Source organism: Colossoma macropomum, unplaced genomic scaffold (assembly GCF_904425465.1).
Source record: "Colossoma macropomum unplaced genomic scaffold, Colossoma_macropomum, whole genome shotgun sequence".
Lineage (NCBI taxonomy): Eukaryota > Metazoa > Chordata > Actinopteri > Characiformes > Serrasalmidae > Colossoma > Colossoma macropomum.
The window spans coordinates 19349296-19376866 of NW_023494798.1; the positions used below are offsets into that span (position 1 = coordinate 19349296).

General features: G+C 40.3%; 1 protein-coding gene and 1 long non-coding RNA gene across 3 annotated transcripts in view; one reads left to right on the forward strand and one right to left on the reverse strand.

Annotated features, from left to right (window-relative positions):
• The window catches only part of srgap1a (SLIT-ROBO Rho GTPase activating protein 1a), a 128383-nt gene that overhangs the window by 87871 nt on the left and 12941 nt on the right, over positions 1–27571 (reverse strand). For both annotated transcript variants that reach the window (XM_036585302.1, XM_036585301.1), the window contains exon 2: positions 4723–4918. In XM_036585302.1, the coding sequence (XP_036441195.1) occupies positions 4723–4918 (196 nt within the window). The remainder of the gene's footprint in view (positions 1–4722; positions 4919–27571) is intronic.
• LOC118818159 lies at positions 3181–26453 on the forward strand. The gene is made up of 3 exons (XR_005008065.1): positions 3181–3342; positions 24586–24689; positions 25096–26453. It is a non-coding gene; the product is annotated as an uncharacterized LOC118818159 (long non-coding RNA).

Here is a 27571-nt window from a genome sequence, read left to right on the forward strand (position 1 = left end):
AGCCCAGCTAATGTAATGCCTCTTTTCTAATTGTCTATGTGCATGTTTGTGTGTGTATGCCCAGTATATCTAACGAGCACTTCATAAACACAAGGTGTGTACTCACATGAGACAAAGTCTTCTACTCCCAAGATAAAACATTGGTGGGGTGCTAGGCAACTGCATTTGAATTCTCTCACTAATGTCTCAAACTGATTTCCCCACATCTATTCTTGCAGTTCTTTAAGCCTGGGTATATATGAATAAACCAGCAGGATTTAAAGGAAGGGTTTGTCAAACAATATCAGCCAGGACATATTTGGGGTTCAAACCTTGTGTCTTTAGTTTTAAAAAGGAGCTACAAGACCAACATCACCAACAGACACTAGAAATCAATAGTCACCCAGATATTTACCATAAATACATCCCCAAAACTTCTCTCAACCCACTCAACCAGATCCAGGTCTTCATTAAGGTCACACAAACTTGTTGATGTGGTTCAGGACACATTATGACTCACTGTTAACTATAAAAATAATTGTAACTTCAGTGCACAGCTGAATGCTGCGGGCAGCTATTTCAGACAGGTGTCATTCTGGATATCGCCTCGACAGAATTAGACTCTTCTTTGCATGCAGGATATCATGCAGGCATATAAACGCTAGATTGCATTAGAGACTACTGTTGTTTCTAATTTAACTTTGAGCTCAAAAATTAACTGCTATTTACATACATTACATAAATTGTGAAAATAACCTGTAGTGTCCAGCTACACAGTGAAGTTTTGTTCATTTGTATACCTCACATTAAGTCATATTGTCTCCTAAACCACACTGACAAGTCGTGTGCAAACTTAATAAAGACCAGAATGCGGTTTAAACTGGTTGAGAGAAGTTTTGACTTGTATTCACATAAAAAATTGGGAAGTGAAATTTTTTTTTGCCAAACCACTGCATTAAATGACAACATCCTTGCAATGTATATTTTACAGGTTTCCCTTGCCCCAAATATAGGCAACCAACCAAGATGTTTGATGTCAGAAGTTCGCTTCTTTATTTTTACATTGGAGCCATGATGCTAATGTAGTAGCAACGTGGACGCTTACACCCTACAATCAGCACTGAGGAAACTGTATGCATAAACCACACACCTGCCTCAAATCATGTCCGAACATCAGGTCTATCTTAAAAAAAACAGACAGAAAAGAAAAAATCCAGACTTTTCAGACAAGTTTATGATACTTTAGGCATGATGCTAACTGGTGGGTATAAGGTTTTTGTTAGTCTTTCTTAGCTACATTAGCTTTGCAGCTCCAGTGGACAATGAAGTTTGGTGCAAAGTAAAGCCTCGTAGTTCATCAATAATGTTTGGGGTAAATCTGAACTGTTGATTCATGTTGTTCCCATTGCTTTAACATCAAGTCTGTATCTTGAACATGCTCTATAAGCACGTCCCCCAGTGCAGTGACCTGGACATGTCTCCTCACAGGGTTGTAGCCTATGAGCTCTGTCCTCCACTGGGACAGAAGTACTTTGTACACAACAGCTCCAGCCTTGCTATTTTCACTTTCATAAAATCTTGTGTTTTGAAAGAAAGAAGCTCTCCAGAATTAGCAGAGTAGTCTGTTGTAACATCGTCACCGTGAAAGCTTTAAAAAGTTTCTTTGCCTCGGCGCTTTCTGCTCTCCGGCGCAGAAATACCAGCTAATTACAGTCCAATCTGTACGCTCATTTTAATGCTAATTCGCCCTCTCACCCACAGCAGTGCTAAGATGGTTTTAGCTCTCACAGTCTGACTTACAGCAGCACCTTCCAGACTGCTTAATCTCCAAAAGTCTTTCAAGAGAAAGCAGTGAAACTGGCAATCTACAGTGCTAGGTGTCTCACACAGCTGCATAGTTTATAGTACCTCTGAAAAGTTTGTCACATTAGTACGATTGGTAGTTTAGGTTACATACAACAGTAGCTAATACAAAATAGATTTAAACATAATAAACTAGATACCAAAGGTAATTTAGAGGTTTTATTCCTTATTAAAAGTTTTTTTAACAACAATATGTTCAATTAAAACAATAAAACTAGAAGAAAACAGTAATTAAACTGTAATAAACTATGATTTACTACATCATCAGTCTGCAGCATTCACTAGTTCTCACTAGTTTCTGAAACTGGAGTTCAATAACATTAAAAGACCAAGAATGCTGAGAACCATGCAAGACCACCAAAACTGTTACCGTCATAACTGTCAAAAGATAAACAGTGCTTAATGATTTTATCGTTGAGAGAGAAGAGAAAAATCAAGCTCCACTCTTGCTTCAGGTATTAAGCAATATACAGGTGTTTCTGTCCTTTTACTGAGAAAAGGAAATAGACAACAAAGAAGAAAATCTGCAAATCAATCAAAGAAGCTGCTGGTGTTCTCAGAACAAGGAACTGTCCGTCCTCAGCATCACTGAATATGTCTAGGATGACTTGGAATGTGAGAAGCAGAAAGAGTAACCAACTTTTAAGACAGAACTATGGAGGTGTGGAAAAATATTCCTACAAGCAAGTTGCCCAAAAAAGAATGAAAACTGTAATAAAGGGAAATAAATAGCGAAAAATCTATATTTAAGTAGATTTAAATATATTTTAATTATATATTTAATATTATTTAATTTTCTGTTAAATTTGTTTCCTCCTTTTTTGAATGCTGAAAAATGAATAACGTTTATTCAATGACCGTTTTGGAAATTAATTAAATCAAAGGATGGTATTTGCCTTTTACACAACATTGTATTTGAAACCTGTTGCACAGTACCACCACCACACTAGTATCACTTATATCTGCAATAAAATTAATTTTATATTCCTGAAAATGTCAATTCCAAACTTTTGAACAGTGATTTCAAAAGTTCCTCAGACCACAGGTAGCATCCGACATCCTATTTTTCTCCAGATCTCACAACTACACTGGCGTACGATGTCAGCGTTTACACTGGCCGTGCTCTGACAGACCGGTATATCATGCAATGCAACTGCACAGGACCATGGCCAAGCCTCTCTGCTGCTCCAGTTCAACTCGCAGCTGCTGGACTCATCTGGGTCGGCAGCCAGCCGCCTGCTCTATTTACAGAAGCGCAGGGCAAACACTCAACAGATTTTTTTCCCCTCTCCCACCAGTTCAAACGTTATGCAAATGTAAGCCTGCTTTTCTCCATGATGGCGGACTCTAGTGGGGTAATGAGACCACAGGCTTACTTTAAATGCATGTCAACATTCCAGCGGGTCCACCATCCGAGCTGGAGCCCACCGCAGCACCACCCGGGAATATGATCACGGGAGAATCGAACTGGTGAACCCCAGGATAGTCTGGCTGTCCATAGTAAGTAATAACTTATCACAGTTATAAGGGAACTGCTTATTGTACTCTAACATAAAATTATGTAATATTTCCAAAATGGTGAGTGTACAGAAGAAGAACGAAAAGGTTCTACACGTTAATGTGTGTTGACTTCTGAAATTTTATTCAAAGTAATTTTGGACTACTAATATTGACCAATTCATTATGAAATGTTCACAAAATGAGAAGAGCACCTAGCACTGAATAAATAAACAAAATGGACTTGATCTAACTTGACAAATTTGATGTGACAGCATTGAAATACAGCCTATTAAAGTAAGTTTTACATTAACTTACAGTCAAATAAACCACAGCATCTTACTGAAAAAGCAACATTTAGCCTGATCATTTACTGATTCCAACAGTCTAACGTTGAAAGGAAACTGGACTGAGATGAAGCAGAATTGACCACAATCCTGTCCTAAAATGTTGACCACAGTCTCCAAAACACAGTATTGAATATACTGCAATCAATGGGGCAGCCATACCATCTGTGCTGCCCTCAAGTGAGTAAAAGCCACATAAATCAGTGGCCTAATATGGAGACAATACCATCACTGTCTTTAAAATTGTCTTCACTAGAAACTTACAGGTCCCAAGACTGACATTTTTGAGGATAAAGGCTATGGAAGGGAGAGGGAAATCTTAAAAAGTCAATAAGGGAAAAATCATTCTGCCTTTCTCTTCTGTGAAAAGAAACTACAAAAACACAAAGGCCTGTTAAAGAAGGCTGAGGAAAGGCTAAAATATGGATATGGATTCATAGCGTGAGGCCAAACAGTCACGCCTGTCCTCACAGAATATTGCATTTCAATTCCCCAACATTTATTTATTCATAAAGGAATAAATACATTTTTCAAAACGGAGTGAAAACCACTTTTCAAAATCCATTTCAGTCAGCTCAGGCAAGGAAATGAACAGTGTGGCATCAGAGCGCAATTTCAGGAGGTGTCATTTAGTAAACATGTAATAGGTGACAAGCAGAACTATATCACGCTGTCCCTCATCAGGCTTCAAAAGAATATGCCTAAGCTGAGGTGAAGGCTGACAGTAAGTCTGTTATTTGCATTTGAATAAAGTTCTTATCCACACGTGGAAGCCAATATCGCTATTGATTCAAAAAGTGCGAAAACCGTTAATTACACAACACTGTAGGGAAAGACCGACAATCTGCACAGACAATTATCTACGGCAGGGGTCATCATATCACATCTGGTCACGGGGTACTGAAGACCAACACTGTTTAGTCAGTTCTATAATCAAATGCATCTTATTCAACAAATATAATTACCAGATATAGAAGGTGCACTGAAGCGGTGACACCAATCTACAGCATCTCATATACACAAATACACCACTTACTTATACTGTTGGTGGTCTTTGGTGCTCCTGGTCTTGGCCATGAAGCGCTCCGCAAGCTTCTCCAAGTTGCGGGAATATTCCATTTCAATCTCTGACTTCTTGCGGAAGAAGTCCTGAAGGTCCTGCAGGAGCTGGACCCTCATCTCTGTCTGCTGCTCCAGACATTTCTGCTGCTCCACCAGCTGAGCTCGAATCTCTGCACAAACACAATCAAACCAAGTCGGTTAAAACATGAAAACATCATCAAAACATCAACAAATGTTACCCTGTGCTACAGATATAACAATCTGATATAGCAACTACTCTCTCAATTCTACAGCTCAGAGCTACAGACTAAATGCAAATGCTCTGCACAGCCCTAGCAGGCTCTACAGGTGGAGCATGTACCCCTGTAGTAGCTGCCTTCCCCTTCAGTACTTCATTATGTACTGTAACCAGAACGATGAATGTTTCCCGATACTAATCAGTCTCACAAGGTGCCCAGAGCAGCAGCCCTGACCGACTCTTGTCTGTGTGCATTTCTCCAGAGTAACATGGCGACTGCAATGCAACAAGACACAACCACACTTAACGAGAGCTTTTTTTAACCAAACTCCATCCCGCTCTCTCATGTGACAGCTCACCTGTCATAAACGGAGCTCATTAAGGTTGCAGCTCTCAGAGGCCTCAGTGCTCTATAGTGATCTCCACATACTAAAAGCACTTCCTCTCACAGTTCCCCTAAAGGGCTGCCATGTTTCATGCATTTCTCATAATGTGGGACATCTGGCCTTGACATTTCCACTCTAGGAGGAAACAGATTAATGAGATGATCCTAAAGCACACAAGATCCGAGTAAGGGGAAGAAGAAAATGACTTAGTTCCAATAGTAGGAGTTTTAAAAAAGCTAATTTCTGTGGTCTAACATGAATGCTTAATTTAGTAGCATCGACAATTGTAAAAATTTAATTTCCATGAGCTTTTAAATATCTGACACTGGTGCACTTTTTTTCAGTATTAACTACGCCCACCCTTTGCCTTTATTACAGCTTCCATTCTTATTTGTTTGTCAAAGAAATCTACAGGGATTTTCCCACATCTCCAAAGATCAGGCTTAGAAGTTACATTTTCTGCTTCTCATGATCCAAGATACCCTAATTACAAATTTAGACACATGGTTCCATAGAACATTGTTTCACATCTCAGATTTCCAGTTTTGTTGTAGTAGAAATCTTAATTTTTATCTATTTCCTTTTCTCAGTAACTTCTTTGCAGCTATACATCCTTTCAGATCCATAGTTCTCACAGTGGAAGGATGGACAGAAACACCTGATTTTTTTACAGAACAGAAGCAAGAGTGGAGCTTGATTTTCTCCTCTCTCTCAAAGATGAAAGCTTTAAGGACTGTTTATCTTATGGTGACAGTGTTGGTGGTCTACTAGGTCTTGCACGATTGTTAGCATGGCTGGAATGAGTCTCATTTTCTCTAAATCTATTCATTTTTTCACTCTACTTCAGGAAATTTTTGTTTTTTTCCCTTTTTTATGCACATAAGAAAACATTTTTCAAGGCAGCTACAGTGCGTTTGCACTGTTGCTTGTATGAATGTTACTGTCTCTTTGAAGGGTAACAATGTCAGGAACACCTTAGGGAACAGCTTTTATTGGGAGGACATAGCTATAAATATTGGCCTTAAGACTGGAGAGATGAAAGTGGTAAAGTGACAGCAGGTACATAAGAGAATACGCATGTTAAGTACTGACAGATATTATAAATAATGTTAGGGGCTTTTTGAGTGTTTTACTGTTAAACCCGTTTTTTGACAATGAAACAAGAATGACTCGTAATTAAGGGCCATTTTGACTGGAAACTGAAGGAACAAAAGGTTGGAGGGGGGGCTGGGGACACATGTTCACCATAGACCATTTAAAAATTACAGAATAGCAGCAATATTTGCTTCCATAAGGTAAGGTCCCCATACCAAGCGATTTAATGGCAAAAAAATCTCTTCTGTGAAATACAGGCATGGCCCAGAGGAAGCATCCAAAAGCGAGCTTATTTCGCATGCTTTGGATAATGAACAATTACATTCCATGCTTTAATAACCTCAGTGTTACGCCAGCAATAGTCTCACTGAGAGGCACAATTCAAAACTGATTTATGTAACTCAGCAGAAAAATAAAGATAAAATTATGAGGGAAAAATGCACACTGTGTCTGTGCTCAAAAAAGGCAGAACAACAAACACGTTCTCCAATCTGGCTCGCGCTTTAAAACCAACCCTACAGTCTGCAACCTGCTGAGAATGGCACCGAACAAATGCTCAAGAAAGTTAGCGTGAGAAATAAAGGCAGCCGTAGCGGCATAAGTACAAAGAACTGGAATTTGAAAGAGAGGGTAAAAACAGTGGATATAAGGTTCAATGGCTACTCAAATTACCACATGCTCGAGATACAAGGTAGTGTTAGCCCTTTGATCAAAAGACCGTCCAGATATCTTTTCTAGTCATTTTGTTTTAAATCAAACCGCAGCACTAAAGGGCTCAATTGTAATAAGAGATGGCTGACAGTTTAAGGGAAATTCTACTAAATGTATGCGTAATTTAATTATTAAGACATTATCAAAGTAATTCAGAGCAGTTTGATGGGAAATGTGCCATTCTACAGTAATTTACTACGTCAGAATCTGTCAGCATCTGTTCACAATGGTGGTGATAGGAACCAGATGTTTACCAATGATTTGATGCCTCTAAAAGCTCCCTCGCAGAATGTCATCACATGAAATGGACACAAATACATTACCTGATGCCCGAGACACTGTTTTACAATAGTTTTGAGTTAAAGTTTTGGCCTAAAACAATTTTCGGGAAGGCTCATTTTAAACTTTAAAGTCTACTAACAAAAAAGGGAAAACAGGTAGGCCTACACTATTGCATAAGCAAGCTAAGCATGACAAACTGTATTGTCAAAACAGGCTTTGTATCACCACTTCAAAGTGCTGGTGTAAGGTTTGCTCTCTGTCCCTCTTCCTTCATCACCTCTTGGTATCAAGTGACCCTCTTGCGATTACAAAGAAAATTCCTTGACCTGTGAGGTCATCTGTATGGTAAACATCTGTGCACAGCCATAGTGCTCTAGGGTGTGTGTGTGTGTGTGTGTGTGTGTGTGTGTGTGTGTGTGTGTGTGTGTGTGTGTGTGATCAAAGCCCCCTGTGATCCACTTCAAACAGAGACACAGATGAGAACACCTGTGCTCCAGTCTAATCCTACACAAACAAGACCTGTAAGAAGAGTCAACCGCAGTGCAGCAGCGCAGGCTAATCAGCCGCTCTGCCTCAGTCTCCAGAGTTAGCAATCAGAACTCCACTGATGGGCTTTATGCAAGATAATGGCTTATAAGAGCCTGAAGGGGGGGTGGGGGTGGGGGGGTGCAGCAGGGCAAGCGAATCAGTTGTACGATTTCAAAGAAAAGGCTCTAAATGAAGGAGTGGATTTATGAGAACCATCCACTAAAGCGGTCCAGTTCAGCTACACCTATACTACATGATTTTTCAGTATGATTTTAACCCTGATTTGCTCCATCCGACATATTTTCACACTCCAAGGAGATTTTACAGAACGGGAGCTCAATCGGAAGCTGAGCATCTGTTAGTGAGAGGGTAACTCTTTATTCTCTGATCAGGCTCTGGAGTGATCGGAGGCCTTTAATAGGCGTTTTTTATGACTAAAAAGTTCATGAGTCCTGTAGTGTGAGATGGTCAGCAAAGTGATTGAAGATTGATTCAGCAGCGAATGAGAAAGCTAGAAGAGAGCCAAAAAAAGGAGAAGAGGCATGCATGCACGCGGCGTGTGCAGCGGACCACAGAGATAGAGGAGCTACTTGTTGAAAACAGGCAAAGAGCTGTAAGTTTGTAGAACAATATTTCTCCAACTCTCACTGTGACATACATGTTTCTTGAGTTTTAAGTACTTTTTCATAGCCAAAACTCATTATGTCTGCACTGTTTTTAAAGAAAACACATGTAAATAATATATAATGTACACTTTGTCAACACTGCTGTTGTTAATCAGATAGAATGTAAATTCATAAAGACAAATGATCACCTTTATTCACACCTGCATTTAATGGCCGCTACTGTTAATATTATTGTAGAACTGAAGTACAGTAAAAGGCAGTATTTAAATGACTAATTTTAGAGATGATCAACCACCATTAAAAAAACATATACTGATACATATACTTAGGGGTGCGAGAAAAAAAATCGATTCTTAGATGCATCGCGATGCGGATGTGAACGATTCTGAATCGATTCACAAATGTCAAAAATCGATTTTCTAAATATTTAATTTATAACAATGTTGACGGAACGCAAAAGGCGGAACTTGGAAGTGGGTAAGTGCAGCGCCCGGACAGTCTGTGACGGCACACAACAAAAACACAACTGGATAAGTGAGAAATCCGACCGGCTCCCTCTGCATTAAAAGCCAGGTTAGGTCAGGAGTCACAACACAAATGATAACATTTTGTCCTTTCAACAAAAATCAAACCACCTTGGGAGCCGCAACATTTAATGTCCAGTATGTGTTAATGTCCTAGTATAGGCTAAAAAATATAAATGAGAGCGCAGATTTACTCTGCTCTGCTTTAAGCTTCGCCTACAGCCGCTTTCCTCCCATCTCCACCAGAAAACTTTTCCTCAAAACTAGAGCAGTTTCTTGTAAAATGTCTCTCAACATTCAGCTGTCTTACGAGGCTGAAGTCGCTTCTCATTCTCCAGCTTCTTGTTCCACCTTAAATTTTTCCGTTCCACCTTATATTCTGACTGAGGCGCCGAATGTAAAAGAGGCACCATTTAAGGTGTAACGAGAAAATTCGGGAGAGAAGTGACTTCATCTTCGCAACTTTTTAGTGTTTGACAGTCTCTCGTTGCAGATTTAACTTGCCAGGAAACCAACTGCGCTGCTTATAAATGCGAATAACGCATCGTTGCTAGGTGACCTGCAGTCTGCACAGCAATTCTCAGTCATTGCGAAACAGGGCTTTCGCGCTATGCTGCACACGTCACGTCTCTAAGATATTTTACTGACACAGCGATCCCACCCCCACTCGCTACAACGAGACCAAAACCAAAGTTAGAAAGTCACTAAAAACGGGTAGGACGGCTGTAACGCGCTGTGTGGTCATCCACTGCCACTGGATCTTATTTCACTGTAACTGCGCATTTTATCGCAGATGAGTGGCAGCAGCGTCTCGTGCTCCAAAGGCAGTGAATGAGAGCCTTCTAGTTCACTTGCCACATCACTTCCATTTGACTTATTAATAAAAGATATAAAGTAAATATAAGTAAATTCATTATGAATCATTACAAATATTCTGCTTTAAAACTACCAAGTCCTCACACAGTGAGAAAATAGAAATCCTGTATAGAAAAAAAATATGCATCGAGATGCATCGATAATCGTTTTATAATCCCATCGCAGCCCTCTGAATCGTAATCCAATCGAATCGTGAGGGGCCTAGAGATTCACACCCCTACTGTTACTTATTGGGTTTTGTCTTGCACTCCTTCTGCTGGACATTTAACTGTAGCGTGTGATACGTGATAGCGTGTGTCTTTTTGCCCGTCTAGTGTACACCCTCACTAATAAAAGACAAGAAATCCGGTAAAAGACTGACATTAAGTGTTACGCTTATCCTTTTTTGAAATCTGTTAAGGTTTTAGAAGTGGTGTAGTGTACGCCCAGCTTTAGCAGACACTCGGTTAGCATCTGACACTAAACCAAAAGACCTTTTGTTCTGCTGAATGCAGGCAATCATAGTCCTTTGAAGACTGTGCTAAACAAAGGGGATCGTGCTACTACCCCTTTCGTTCTGGGATACGGGGCCAGAGTGGCCACTCGCCTCTTCCTCACATGGCGCATATTAAAAAAGTGCCTTGTCAGGAAAGCAAAGCTGTACTTCCTTTATGCTTGTGCTAAAAACACAGGAATACTGAGGCTAGTAAGAATGAAGAAGTGGTGTCTGGAGAATGTATCCTACATCACTAAGCTACTATTTTTTGCAAGGATTCAGGTCTACAGTGCAGCTCCCAGTGAAGTTCTCATTTCCAGCTGGCTCATTAAGTTCTGCTGTTTGGAACCAGAAGCACCTTTGCACATGCTCTAGATGGCTCATCTACGTCAGTGCCAACAGTTATACAGGCCATACTGTACCAGAATCCCTCCTGATAAAGAGGCTCATCAGCTGCACCTGAAATAGCAGCAGTTGTCAGTAGATCACAGTTAATGTAGAGGGCCAGCAGTGTCCAGCACTGCACTTCCATCTGCATAACAACAGTTTGTGAGAATACAGCCCATGCTTTCTCACTTACTCACACACAACAGCCTATTAAGAAAATCAGAGTCATAGAAAACCAGAGCTGAGGATAACGATGCTAACAAACACTAGAAGTCAATAGTCACCAGCATGGTAAAAAAAAAAGCTAGTAGATGGCCAGCAACGATCGTCAGGTAGCAAAACTGGCATGAGCAAACATTAGCAAGTCTGCTAAGATTACCTAATAAATATGATACTGGTTCTAAGCCATGCACTTAGGTCATGCTGATGTCATGGCATGTAGACTTAAAACCTTTCGGGAGATAAACACCTTTTCATTACATTTCACACATTTCGCTAATGCTCTTTTTCAGAGCAATTGACAGTTTAATAATAGAGGTAGGTAAATGTAGCGTAATGAAGGGTCGTCCCTGAGCACTCATTGTTATAGTGTGGTGTGCTTGTCTGCGTAGGGAATCAAACCCCAACCTGTGGGTAATATTGCTTTGTGGAGGGCAGCAATATTACTTACTACACAAGCGGTGCTCAATTCTGGTTTGGGAGATCTGCCATTCTGCAGAGTGTAGCTCCAACTCTAATCTAACACACCTGTTTCAGGTAATGAAGACCCTCAAGGGCATCTGAATATTAAAGCTAGGTGTGCTGGATCTGAACGGGTGGAAGATCTCCAGGACCAGGACTGAGCACTCCTACACTACACTAAACTGTCAGAGCAGCCAGTCTAAAGATGTCAGGGTAGGAAAGTACATTATTACTCGTCAAAACTACGAAAACACATGAAAAGCAATATAAAGTATTAGCTTCATTGGTTTTTCTCTTTAAACTAAGGTATAGATTCGGTAAACTCATCAGCTGTAATAATAATAATGATAATAATACTAACATGATTTTAGTAGCTGAGAAAACAGATAAGCAGACCATGCTCTGGGAATATTGCCTTCCCAGTAAGTTTAGCACAGCTGTAGAGATGTGACTGGCCCGGCTGGGTGCCAGGACGCCGTAGCACAGATGCATGCAGGCCAAACGCCCACGCACCCACTGATCTTTCCCAGCTCCCCTCAGCTGGGCTGATCGCCGGCCCTTCATCACCTCCACGCAGCTCTGACAGCACGAGCAGCAGTTTAGGCTGCGTTGTGCTTCTCATGGGTCGCCTCATTACAGCTTTCTCTCTGCATGCAACATGGGGCTTAGAGCACAGCCCTGGTTTAGCCGCACCTCCACTGGGAGTCAGGGAGAAGTGCGCTGCACTCCTGTTGTTTAGGGTTCTTTTACTCAGAGCTTATTTCCTGCAGCTGGAGGTGGGGGGCATCAATGTCTGACTAAGGCTAGAAACAGTAATACAGCATCATCATTGAATCATTAGGGTGTTGAGTGGTTTCCCATCATGACTTTGGCTTGTAAGATCATGCTCATTCAGTCATTGTGATACTTGAAACTATGGATTCCTAACTGGCTGCAAGGGAGTCAGCGATAGCCCTCACATTACACATTGGAAACAAAGGGTATGAGCAGATATGGGAACTATGCCAATGCCAATATTCGATATCCAATATTTTTCATGTACATACCTGCTGATGCCAAACCATAAAGGCTCATAAAACATCAAAATTGCAACTACATGTACTTGGAGTAGCGCTGCAGAGAAATGCGACTTATTTGCAGAGGGTTACAAACAGAACAAAATAAAGAAAATGGCACTTCAGCTTAGTAGCCTTGTCTCACCTACACATTCTGCTCTTCTAGAATACAATAAAAATATTGTTTTGAAATATTGGTCAAATATAATTAGTGGTCCAATTCCGATTTTTATTTTTTTAAAATACTTTCTGAGGTGGATTAGATTCTGACATCACTGTGCACAAAATGACAGCTTCCATTTGAAACAGACTATTTTAAGCCTCTCTTATTCTTTTAAAACATATTATTAGGCCAAATACAATTATAGACCAGCCCAGCTACAAATGAGTGGGTAGGTGGGACCTTTCGGTCATAAACCAATTTGAGAGAACAGAAGACAGTCAAAAAGTAAGAAGTGTTTCTAGTTTCTAAATTTGGTGACATACTGTCTGAGAGCAGTTTCCCACTAATGACCGAGTTTCATGACCATCATAAGCATTTTCTAAATCAAAAAGAGGAACGTCACGGCCCTTTCTGTATTTTCCCTCAGATGGAAACAGTTATCACATGCTGGTATTACAGACAGTGCCACATAACAGTGCCAAACCACAGTCCTCCCCTAAAGATCTAGCGATACACTGCAGAAGCCGCAATTATACTCTTCAACACTTATTCTTCGGCTGAACTATGAATAATAGGCAACACAATAGTGTGACACGCTCTAAAAATACCAAATCTACAGTCTGTTTCTTGGTATCTTTCATATTCTGTAGACAAAAATAACTCTGCGGTTTTCTTTTTATAAACACAGACTTCCTTTCTGAACAAAGTGGGTCCAATAAAATGTTTGTTTGTTTGAGCGCTGGCCTACTTCAGACACATCAGGAGGGCAGTGACTCGAGAGCTGTATATGGCTATTAGCTCATTACCACTTCCTGAGACGTCTGTAGGAACACAAGCTTGCACGAACACACACACACAGACACAGAGGAAGACCGGATTCACAGTGCTTTTTTTGTCTCTGTAGGTACAAACTAGACCTATGGGCCACTGAACTCTAGAACAGTTTCCCCTTGTTTAGGCATTTTTGTAACCCTCAGACATCTAGGGTTGCCACCTTTTCAACAAGCCAAAACCAGACCGCCCTCTGGCCCAAGACACATATTTGAAGTCAAAATTCCATCAGAGTCCCTAATGTTTCTTCCAGCTGTATTTTGCATTTGACTTTCCTGCAGTCAGCAGTGGTTTGTTCTTCCAAATAAGTGTGTACAAGTTAACCTGAGATTAGTAGCTGACATGGTGCTTAACTCCGTGATACACTAACGTTAGTTTAGCAGCCGGGATGCAGTGTTCTTCTGCTGTGTGTTTCTTTTGAAAGAACTTTAACAGACATTAACTAGTTGGTTAAGAATACCAGCTCCATTAATGTGAATCTAAAGTTTGCTGGGCTCTCACAAAAGAAACACTGTCATATTTAACAGTGAAGGAGAAATTGCACATTGTTAATTTTGCATATTTTGAACCATTCATATCTGGTAATGCACACCTTGAATTCATCATTTTGAAGGAATTCTTCTTGGAAAGGGCATTAGCACTTTAAGCTTTCTTCTCTGGCCAGTTTTGCACTTCCTCGTTTTAGACAGACATTGAGACTCCAGGTAGCTATCTTTATGATTGGTCACTGCATTCACAAAATGTCAATTATGCTAAATGTCACAAACTGATTTTACTGCTTGTTTTTTCCCCACTTAATTTGAGAGAACACTGCAAAAAATGGACAAATGACAGTCAAAACTTGAACACAGTCTGAAAACCAGACTGTCCAGGTGAAAAGCAGACGGGTGGCAACTAGACAAGCATCGTCAAACAGTCTGAAAACGCTCACAATGAAAAACAGTACTGCAATTAAACTCTACTGATTTTTGTCACCATTAGGTTTTCCAAGCTCCACAGGCATACTTGCCAACTGTCAAGTGGTTATCATAAAAACTAGGCCGACAGCAGCAGTCCAGGCAGATGTGTGGAGCATCAATCACTGCATATAATTACAGTGGCCCATAAGGGTCATCAGTCAAATCCAAGCCAAATAAAGGAGGAGAGCTACAGAGGCACGAGACGTGGGAGAAGTAAGCAGACTGCAAAAGAGAAGGTGTTTATTCAGCTGCTGTGTGATATCCACAGGGTCTGTTTGTGCTGGAGAGGGCTAATCCTTCAACTCCTCAGCCAAGGGAAAGGTGAAGGCGGGAGCATGAAGCAAGGCGGCATAACAGGGTGCAGGGTAAAATTACAGTCAGCCCAACATATGGTATACAGTAGCTTTCCTTATCTGCTCCCATCAACTGCAACTGAGTTTAAATGGGCTCTTTCAGTCTGACAGAGGTCCAAGATTTTTAAAAGTAAGCCATTTTATATGTTTTGGACTGGACTGGACAGGTTTGGATTGGATTCATTCTTTTTTTTTTCCCTCCGATATCTGATCCAGCATTTTTTTCTGACATTAGCACGATACCAATACCTGGAATCAGATCAGTGTCATTTCTAAGTGTAACAATACACACATTTTCACATTCAATATGATTTTCAATTGGGGGTTAAAATTTGATTCGATTTTTAAATATTTTGTGTGTTAAACATGTCTTGGTTTTGAGTTCGAATTATATGCTGCACTGACTGGTTTGGCAAAAAAAAAGTTTTAAATAAAAGGTTTGATTAAAAAGCCAGCCCACTAACAAAATTAGTCCCAATCCCTTTATCAGAGAGAAAAAAACACAGTCATTTGACCGAACCCGACAAGAACCGTTTAATAGATTGAAAACACTTACAATTAAAAGTTGCTCAAAGTTGCATAAGCCCCTCCCCGTACTCGCCCACCTTACTCCAATGTACCCAGATACCTAGTTTTGATTATTCACAGTGGTTTCCACAAAAGACAGAAAATGAAACCCAGGGGCATGTTGAGAATACAGTTTTACATATCAGTAGTTTTCACTTTTTCAATACTGTAGTGAAATCATCGCACCTTTATTACATAATTGGAATATGTAAAAAGCTCTGCGGTGATGTGTAGCCTACTAGCACTGGCAATCTAAAAGTCTGTAACTCAATACATGAGCATGCACACATACAAAAAAGAAAAAAAAAACACCATGGAAACTTCCTTTTGTATGATGTTTGCTCAAAATGGACACTATATGATCTTTCGAGTGGCGTAATTCGTTTACTTTCTTTGTCAGTGAGATAAGCGGGATTAGGAGGCTGGCTATCGGATTTCATTCTCTGGAAAACTGCTTGCTGGCCACACCGAGGACAGAACCTGTTAAGACAAGTTCTGTGCTGATGTTATGAGCTAAATTACACTGTGGTGAAAAACTGACAGTCCTCCTGTAATTAGCTGGGGTTTTCCCCTCAGCATTTAAAAAGCCTGCATGCAATATAAACAAATCCAGAAGTTTACTTCCATTCTTAAAACCACGCAACCAACCATAACCCAGAGATCAAAAGGATGCTCTGAGCAGGACAGGAAAAAAGCAGCTCTTAAACAGAGCACTTCAGTGGTCATTAGGAAATTGCTCAAGCAGCTCCAAAAGCCACACAGCGCACATCGTTTGAAGTAAGGAATAGTTTAAAAAAACCTTGCTGTTCAGTGCCGGAGGGACCCTGGAGAGGCCTACAGGCCCGAGGGACCACACACAGGACACATATTCACCTATTCACACACAGACACCTGCCTAGCTCCATTATACTACACTCTCTCACATCATCTACTAAATTTACACCTGCACAGTTCTGAAAATCTTCACCTGCACAGCACCATCACACCTCACTCACTGTCTCTCACATACAACAACAGGTAACCCATTACACACATCCCTGAATGATGTTAAGCTTCAGTTCTCCAAACATCTGGTCCTTCTCTTTTAAGAGTGATGAAAGGATAGTTTAATTCTGATAGGCCATCATCTCATAAAGGGTCAAAACAAGTTTAATCACATCAAATTACTCAAATTATTTCACTTGATTTTATTTCAACTCAAGGTCTGGCTTCAAAAAGCTTCATTTTTACAAGTGAGAAATCAACTCATTCATCAAATGTACCCATTTCAGTCAACACTTTACAAAATTTGCACCAAACCTCACATTTTTGTAGATGTATTATATGTTAAAATTCTGCAGATACCTGTTTGTTCTGAAATCAAGGGCATTAAAAGAAATGTTTGAGGAAAAATCTAATTTACACTAAGTCACCAGGTTGGAATTTGGCATAACACTAGCTGTCTGCTGCATTTAATTATAGTTTTGTTGATTTTTTTTTATAGTTCACAGTCACATTGTGCCTGAAAGCACTGACAAGTCTGCACGACCTTCATGTAGACCTGGATGCAGTTTAAGCAAGCTGACAGGTTTGGGGAACTATTTTAAGTACAGTTTTGTTCATTTTTATAGCTCTCATACTGTGTTTAAGCGAGTTGAGAGAAGTTATGGGCATTTACTTCTGAAAAAACGACTTTGGTGACTATTGATTTCTGTTGTTTGTTATCAATAGCCTTGTAGCTCCATTGCTAAAGCAGCTAAATTTGGACACCAAACACATCTTTGCCACCAAACATGACTATATCTAGAATAAGCAGAAAATTGGGTAATTTGTTTTCCAGAGAAACATTGCTTTAATAGGGAGTTTGTTCCCCTTGTTTCTTGCAGTAACAGCTTTTACTCTTTTGGGAAGGTTCTATATTTTGGTACACTGCTGTGAAGACTTAACTGCATACAGCAACAAGAGCATTACTGAGGTCAGTTACTGATGTTGACTGATTAGTACTGGATCACAAACGACACTCCAACTCAACTCAAAAGTATTCATTTGTGCTCCATCACTCTAGAGAACACAGTTCCACTACTTCACAGCCCAAGGCTTTATACCCTACTTGGTATTGGGCATGGTGAGCTTTGGCTCATGTACAGCTGCTCCAGAGCATCCTGTTCTTTCTTAAGTTTTCTAGTGAGACTATACAAGCTGCTTAAACTTAAATTAATATCAGTGCATCGTTGACTACAAGTGCACTCAAGCCTGTGTGTATGAAACTGGAAATATCTGAATTCACCTTTTCAATACTGTATGAGTCCAAACCCTGAGCAAACCTGAAAAGACTGAAGATGTGGAGCTAGTTAGGTCTCCTGACAGGTCACAGGGGGCTCTCCACTTTTCTCTCTCCTCTGTTGCTCAGTGGACAGATTCAGAGAGATCAGCAGTCTCTGCTCCCCGTCCTCCTGCCCCACTGACTAGGCAGTGAAGGACAAGCCCAGAGAGACTCAAGAGTGGTCCACCTGCCTTGACCTGAGAGCCCCAACACAATTACACTTCAGTAGGGCAAGAAGACATAGAGCTGACGGGGAAAGGTGTCATATTGTTTGTGCTAGACTCAGTAGGACTTTATACAATCAAATTTTGGACAGCATAAAAATGAACTAACAAATGTAAGTGCATTTAAATGTTAGCTTTGTGCAAACCCTTAGCTATTACGAAATGGACAATATTAGGGATTAAATTCAGGCTTCAAAATGGCTGCTACTGTGGTTTTCACCTATTCTAGTTATAGATAACAGTACACATTACAGTGACAGAAACCACATAAGCAAGTGATTGCGTAACCGCTTGATGTGGTTTGAAGCAACTGCATGATTATTTGCATTACAGTTTGCACTATGCTAATAGGTGGCTATAGGTTTCCATTACTTGTTAGCCACATTAGCCTCAGAGCTTTTGCACAAAACGAAAGAAGCAAACATCCGACAGCAAACATGTCCTGGCAGACTATATTTGTACTAAGGAGAAAATTACACTAACTGAATGAATGATTCCAAAAATTAATTTTGTAAGACCTATCGCTTTAAGGGTCTAATGACTGTCCTAAGAATTACAGGCAACTTACACCATTCATTGCTCAAAGGAACGTTATGTACCTACTCTTTAACCCAGCAGATGACCATCCATTGTGCTGACTGTGTTTAAATACTATTGAGATTCTTCCTGACCCCTACTGTCCTCTCCTTCAGAACCTCTGGTCCTTAGCGACCCCTCAGTGAGGTGTTATGTAATATTAGGCCAACAGTCAGTCTAATCAGATCACGCCCGGTAGGGTTCTTTAATGCTAGGAAGCAGGACGTGTTCACTACAGTGACTTAATGGTCCATATTCTCTTATTAAACACTCCATCTGGATGAACCACTGCAATAATTTGTCTCTCAGTGATGTGTCCAGGAGCTGGCCTTTTTAAATTGATAACCGACAGCAGAATGAAAATGACAGCGCTCTCTGAAATGTCTACCATTATGTAACCTAAAAGCAGTAGTCTAAATTCTTTATTTTGATGTCAGTTTCTTTTATGCATGCTTTACTTCATGCTGTATTTAGCCTAATGACAACTGATGTTATAAAACCTTTAAAAAAATGTGACTTGACAAAACTTAAATAATACCAAACACCCCAGCAGAGTACCAAGACAAAGTCTGAGCAAAAAATAGCATGAGAGCTAGAGACGGCTATCTACAGCTATTTACCCAAAAATATGCACAGCAGGACGGCATGTGGGCCAGAAAGACAACCTCAAACCACACAGTGCAGTACATCATTACAGACTTCAAGGAGAAACAACAGTGCATGAATACCATCAGGCCACATGAGAGCCATTAGTCAGTCCAACAGGACATTTACCATAGGCCTAGTCTACCCAAAAGCAGCCCATTTCCCTCCTCTGTCTCCCTCCCCATCTCTACATTCTTCACCCCTTCTCACTCCCTGCACACAAAAACACTCAGTGTCTCTTTGAACAGGATAAGTCAAAAGCAGGAGAGCAACCCTAGGACAGCGTTTGTATTCAAGACCCATACTGCAGCGCAAGAGTATCTGTCATGCTATGTTAGCCTGGGGGAGAGGGATTCAAAGTAATAACAGGGACATTATGAGAGGTAAAAAGAGAGAAGCTACAGAATTCCTGTCCTACAGGGCAAGAGATGTGGGAAAGGAGCCTCTCTCTGTGGTGAGACTGAAAAGGGCAGAGGCTGGTGAGCAGGTAGGAGCAAACTCACCACGGATTGCCGAAGGCATGGAGGGAACCACATGATTTTGCAGGAGATCTTATTGAATTGTTCTGAATTGTTTGAAGGTTCTTTGAAAGTTCAGGTTTCTCACAGTTTCCACCTTACCCCAAATGTAGCTGGTCAGCCAAGACAAGTTTGTTATCTGAAGTTTGCTTCTTTAGTTTGGCACTGAAGCTACAAAGCTAAAGTAATGGAAGCTTTTACTTCACCTATTAACATTAATGCAAACTGAAAGACGAAATCACCGCACACTTACGCCAAACTGGGTCACATTTCTGACTCTGTATGACATACTGTTATCTATAAAAATGAATCCAAATACAGGCAAAATTCAGGCTTTTAAGCTGTGCAGCATATTTTCGCCAGTATTTATTGATAACAGTATGTCCCATTGTATCAGAAGCCATATAAACAAGTGTTTTCCCACTTACCCTAAAGGTAATCATTAAGTCAAAACATGTTTGATGTCAAAGTTTGGCTTCTTTTTATTTTAGTGCTCGAAGCCATGAGACTAGCATCGCCAAAACATTAGAAGTCAATAGGCACCCAAATCTTTCCTGTAAATACATAGCAAAACGTCTCTCAAGAAGCCCAAATCGCATCCAGCTCTCTGTTAAGGCTGAACCATTTGTCTTGTTAATACAAATGTAGTTAAATGTAATTATAAAACTTAACAAAACTTCACAGTGTAGCTAAATACTGTGGGCGTCAATATTCCACAAATGGAGTGCTGTGTCAACATCAACTCATGCCGGTGTGCATGCATGACACACAGGCATATGGACACAACAGATTACATGCACAATTTTTGTTTCTACTTATAAATATATTTTCAGTACAAAAATTCAACATTAACAGTTGTTTACATTAAAAATTAACACTAAACATTCTGTAATCATATCATCCTGTAGCACAATCCGTAGCATCCATATGTCTGCAAGTCTGATTTTGGCACAATCGCCTGTTGTGTAAAATGCAGCCTGCTGTATTCAGCTACACAGTGAAGTTTTGTTCATTTGTGTAAACTTGATTTGGAAAACTCCTTTAAGGCAAGTGATAAATGACTTAGAAGTACAGCTGCGTAATTCTAACCTGGCAGCTACAAGCTTACATTAATGGTTAGTTACATTAAGGCTTGTAGCTCCAGCATCAAACTGAAGAACAAACTGAGGAAGCAAAGTTCAGACACCAAACGTGTCTTTACTGACCGACTACATTTTGGGAACTTGATTTTTTTGCAATTCTTGTCAGTTGCTCTTCCCCCATGATCGACAGCTGCTGACATACTGGAGCAGACAGTACACAACTTTACATCATGCCTGTGCATGTTTTTTCTTTTGTTACTTAAACACAAGGAAGCATTCTTCCCGTTCAAAACCACAAAAAACAAAGATTAAGAAAAAAAAACACACATACGTAGCGTGAAAAAGCGTCGTCTTTGTGCAGCGATTTGCAGTGGAAGTTTGTGAGAGGCTGAGCTTGCGGGACAGGGCTTTTACTGAGGTCAGGCTGATGTGAATGAAACTTCTTATCTCAAAGGAGCAGCTGGGAGACGAGCCACAGGCAGTTCACAGATGTCCTTGCACAAAATGCACACGCCACGATATGCAGACCTATCTCTCTCTTTCTTTAAGAAATAGCCTAAAGAACAAACACTCACCAACCTTATACTCTATCAGCACGTTTGAAAAAGTTTTTTTTCCCTCCTATTAAATGAGATTAACATGCATGTGTTTGTTTGGGTTTTAGAAACAGTGGATAAGTTTTAAAATGCTTTCAAATAGCTGGCCATTTAACATCCCCTAGACAATACAGGACTGTTTACATTATCTGTCCTGAGGTGATCTTCCAAGAAGCCACAGATTTCAATGGTCTATATTCAAACAACGTGAAAAAGCAAAGAACTCTTTAGCTAATTCAAGGTGTTCTACAGACACTTTTCAGTGTAATAATGTCTGTGTCCATCAGCATATTTGTCACATTGCCTAACAAACAGCACCTTAATCTCAGCACTGACTGAGAATGAGTCATCTTATTTAATATCCACAGAACTACAACATACTCATTAGCCTATATTTGGCCAGTGTGATGACTCACGATTGGGGAATTCATGCATTGACAGACATATATAATAAAGGTTTGAGATAGCAGTGGTGCCATGGTCCCTTTGTGGCAGTATAATCAGAGTGAGTAACCCAGGTGCATTACATCCTCAGGCGCATGCTAATATTTACAGTCCCTTCAGCCGAGACAAAGAGCAGTCTATCCATCTGCGAACATGAGAACCTCGATCTGATCGAGAAAACAGAACATATCTGATGAGCTAGAGAAGGACAGGCCAGCAAATTTCCCACAAAAGAATGGGGTTTTCTGAGAGCCTATGGACAAGCTGTGGGCAATTTGGTAATATGTCATAGCAATTTTGATAAATTATGCCAACATATGCTTTTGTGAGTATATTATACTTCAAGAACAGCACGTATCACATCAAAATATGAACAAAAAACAGATTTAGACCAATTCCAGTGAGCCTGCAAAGAATGAGCATACAGTAAATGGACCGTAACAAGCAGCAATGTGGTGCTAACTTTGCGCTAGTGCATATTGTCCCTTCCAACTTGTTCACAAACCTATGACTGTCTCAGTTATTATATGATTGCCTCATTGCAATTATATGAGTTGGTTGCAATTATTTAAGCTGACTGCAGTTTTTTTTCCCCAAACGTTTCGTCAGTTAGGCTGAGGCAAATTCATGTTGATAAGAGAAAGCAGAAAGTGCATTTATTGAGGCATGTTATGGATGTTACGAAAACAAAAGAAGTTCTAATGTCTAACTGGTGCACAACCCAAGAGAAGTGAGTAATGTTTGTTTATTTGAGCTTGAGCTGTTAATGTCACCAGTTGGGAGTTATTAAGTATCACCAGCTAGGAAGCAAGATCACTAATCAGCCGACTTGGCCACCTTAGGCTTGTACTTTAATCGTTGAATACAATAAACAAAAAAGACATAGACATTGCTATGGCAAGTCTTCATTAACTAAAAATTTCAGAATCATGACAGGCCTCCCCAAAACTCCAAAAAACTAAATATTGTGGTACATATCATGATTATTTATTTTTTCCATATTGCCCAGACTTTTCATGGACAGTTTGCTTGCTATCCAGTCAATTTTAAATAAGCTCACTGTCGCAAAGCATTCTCTGGACTATTAAGATTCATCTCTCTCAGCAAACCACAGGACATGCTCTCCCCACAGTGGTATAAAGTTCACAGTTGGAATCTGAGACCATGAACTGAGGCACAGTGAGCATGATAAAGGCAGGCTCCTGCAGGCCAGTCAACTCCAGTCCTGTAGAGCCATTGCCCTGCACAATTTCAAGTATTGCCTGCCTTAACACACCTGATCCAACTCGTTAGCTAATTATCAAGCCTTTTTATGTGCTGAATCAGGTGTGAGTCAGGGAAAAGTAGTAGAGAACTACGCAGGACACTGGGTTCCAGGACTAGAGCTGAGACCCCCCTGCTTTAGGCCATTAAAGGGTTAAGGCAGGCCCATCCTCCACCCAATACTCCCACCAGTCCGGCTCCAGAAATCTGCAGAGGCCACAGCCAGGCTGGATTCCCAGGTAATTACAGTGGAAAGCAATATGGAGGAAGTGACAGAAAACCCACATCCTCTTATCTTGAGAAACTGTCGCTTCAGGGCATATTCACAGCATCTCTGCTGTCTTCCGCCCTCTTTCCCATGGACTTGTAGACCCTTGGAAGGACTTGGAAGCCCCACTTTCAATAGAAAGTTTACACTCTAAAACCTGACACCAGATTACGCAAATGTTTTCTGGATAGTGACTGCCTTAACTTGTAAGCTAGTCTCCAATTACTGCATTTATTATCACTACACTTTATACAACAAAACAAGTGAGGGCAATTTAAACAAGACAAGGCAGGGTAAATTATTTTCGTGGTTTAGTTTTGCACTGAGACACCAGTACATTCAATGCCTTAAACCAAAACCTCATACATACTTATTAGTTCAAAGAAGCATAGTAGTTCTTAAAAATAAGGCGTAAGATTTTGTTTGATTTTTGAAAAGTATAAAGTTTGTTTAGATAGTTTTGCAATAGAGCTATGAGGCTGTTATAATATGCCTATGTCACCCAAACAGATTTTCCGTAACTTGTTAGCTACATTAGCCTTGCAGCTCCAGTGCAAAACTTAAGAAGCAACCATCAGACACCAATCTTGTCTTGGCCAATAGACTACATTTGGGGAAAGAGGACAATTGCATAAATGTGATTTTTTTGGTTTTAATAAAAACCCTAAGCCTTGGAATAAAACTGTGTGGGTAAGGTTTGTGATACAGCAGGACATCGTAACAGACGCTACATTTGTGCTACAGTCATGTTTCACAATGCCATCTGTGTCTCAATATAGCAGCTTATTACTTTATCTAATTCAAACTGCACCGAATACACTGGAACACTAAGCCATTGTTACTGCTGAGTTTCTTTTTTATTGCTCTAGCAAACCCATAGCAGAACATCTGACACCTGTTTTGGAGATGAGCAGCAGAGGCAAGGTAGAGTGTATGTGGAAGAAGCCTCCTCTTTGAAGCTAACAGGGCTTTCATATATACACATGAAGCACGTGTTAAAGCCCTAGGAAATCTTAATCAGTTTTTATTTATTTATTTATTTATTTATTTATTTATTTTTTAAGTAGGTTAATCTTGCTCTGGTGGGCACAAAATATGCATCTACCAAATATATCCTGTGAATAACTTTCCAATGCCCACTAAATGGCTGATGTATTTTGCCAACATTCTCCTCCTGGATAGAAACTGGGCAGCTGGGCGGTCCTAACCTCACTTCTCCCACTCACACCACTGAGTTTAGGTCTGCTTCACTGGCTGGGAGTGTTGGACTGACAGCTGTCAATCAGGTACACTCATCACAATGTTACAGCCACACCCAGACAGTTCTAATATGGGTCTGATAAGCGCCATGTTTTATTATATTTCTATTTTTTTCTTGCAAACTTTACTCAAAGTTTATTATAACTCTCAATTTTAATATCATACAAACATTTTTTTTTTATTTTACACTATGTTCCCTGGGAAGAAGTGTAATTGTGTGATCAAGTTAATTTTTCATGTTTAGTTAATTTATTTCAGAAAAATCTATGTATGACTGAGTGCTTTATTCTTTATACTGGGCAAATTTCAACAAATTCGCATATATTTCCATAATATGTACAAGGATATTGTTAATAGCTCCATAAAGCAACAATAAATACTGTTTACACAAGTCAATAAGGAAGTCCAAATAGATTTGCTTTTGATTATCAGGGCTTGAGGAAAGCTATAGGAAATTGACTGCTCTGCAATCAGAGGGACATGTGTGACTATCCAGACGGACGAGCTCCTGCTGGTTTTACTGGTCAATAAAATGGCAAAGATGAAACACCACAGTTCATGTATTTTATTATCTTTTACTAACACTATATTTCAATAAAACAAGCCAAACTAATATTTCAGTTTACAAAAAACTTTTTTAAGGCCCAAAAATTTAGTGATTAAACCCTGCTGTGATTAACTTGGATGCTTGACGCTCCTCTGGAACAAGCCAGCTCTGCCACACACTGCATGATATCAACAATCAGATCTGTAGAACGGCGTCTTTTCCTCTGAAAGTAGATCATTTAATACATAATACAGAATGTTCCAAAAAATGAAACATAAAACATGAAAATCAAACCTTACCAAGCAAACGTTAGTCTGTCAGACACCTCTCACCCAAGCCAGGCAGGACGTCCGGCCTATTTTATGGAAGGATCTATCCATCAACAGGGCTACCATCTCTCTCTCCCTCTCTCACTGCCAATGTGCCAAACCTCTGCTTTGTGGTCACACATGTGCCAGTGTGCCAGCTGACCATTCATCACCAGACTGACACATCATTAAACACAACAAATTAGCCGAGCCCCAGGAGAGACGGCGCTTCCTTAACGTATACTGATGAAAGAAGTATGATGTATGAGTTCGCAAGCAAAGTCTCTGTATTAAAAGAGCACAAAATTGCATACGCGAAGCAAAAACACAGACACAAAGAAAGCATTAAGCATAAGGGTTCTATAAGTGGCTTCAAGCAAAACACTATCTTCATCCTCTGCTATTGTGATGGCAAAACAAACCAATTCCATCTGGACCTAGATAGGTGTGGGTCCGCTGAGACTGCAGGCTCGGCGCCTTCTGGGATTCCTCTTTAACTGCTACGGGCACTACACCTGCAACTTATAATCCTTAGGCATTGAAAGGCTTTCATTTAAACGAGATAACTCACATAGCAGTAATTCAGTTTACATATCTGGTTATACCATTAAGAGTGTTTCTCATAAAGATAATATAAAACAAGTCGCATTCACAAAACACAAAGCATCTTTTTTTTTAGCTCAGCCTCTTTGGAGGAGCTTGAGTTGCACAAGTTGTAGTGCTGCTCTATTCCCTCTCACTAAAGAGCCTCTCCTCCAGCTAAAAAGGAGCAGCGCTGCAACAGGGTTATGAATAAGAGCAGAGCACTTCAGCGCAAAACTCGGTGTCAAACCCAGTCTATTTTCAGAGCTCGCTGCTCTAGCGTCCTTGAGTAACTGTTCAGAGCGGGTGCTAGTGTTGCCGTCATCCTCTCTCCTCAAAGCCATTACGAAAATGAGCCAGGCCTTCAGGGAGCTGCTGTGGAAAGTAGCTGCGCTCCTTTTCAGTCTAACCTGAAAAACAGAGACCTACATAAAAGCAGGGAGGATGCGGCAGGTACAAGCTGTATCATCTCACTTCTGTTTCTCATGCTGGGGCCTCAGCGCTCAGTGTAGTTTTACAGTGAAATCAGCAGAAAAGGAGCCGAGAGAACATGATTAGGAAAGGTGTATGGTAACTTCATGACCCTCTGGAACTGCATATTCACTCATGCACGGGTAGAAAAACCAAAAGAGAGAAAGGCATTTGTGGCACTTGTTGGATAAGTACCAAACCTGATGTAAGAAGTGATGAATAATGCATGCGAATGACCACAGGACATCCACAGCCACAGCTGTCCATGCCCAAGGCAACACCCGTGGGTAGGAGGCAAACATCGAGGCCAGAGTACAGGACAATGAGCCAAACTGAAATAAGGACAACTGCTCTAAATGGTACTTGGTAGCCAGAGGGCCTGTCTATTAAAGAATTACATAGGTTCCATTCCAGCCTTTATGAGCTGTACAGTGGGGGCTGGAAAACAAAGCAAACTCCAAATGGAACTGAATGGAATGGACTGATGTCTGAATAGACTGTCCAACTCAAGTGTCACGAAACATTTGAGTGACTCAGAACTGCTGTCTGTCCAGCTATATTGTGGTCCACAGAAAACAGAGAACTAGTTGTTGGAAAGGGTTTAAGGAACATGGAAAACAGAAAGGTGATAATGTACAACTAAGCGCATCACATTCCACGTGGCCACTGAAGTTAAAAGATCAAAGATGCCTATAAGACAATCGTCAAATGCTCAGTGCAAAATTTACAATGAGGTTTGTAAATCAGGGAGGCATAACAAGTATGACGAAACATCTCAAAACACTGTCGCTGTCCAAACAAAAACATTATAACAAAATAGTAACTTTACAGGAAAAGGCAAAAGTGTTCTTAACTTTCAGTATAGTTTTTTTAAAGAGGTTATACTCCAAGTGATTTGGGAGCATTTCTATTGGTCCAATAATTGTGAAATGATGATGTAAAACTCAACAAAAATGAAAATATGCAGGCATAGTGATCATTATGTGAGTACTGCTTGGTA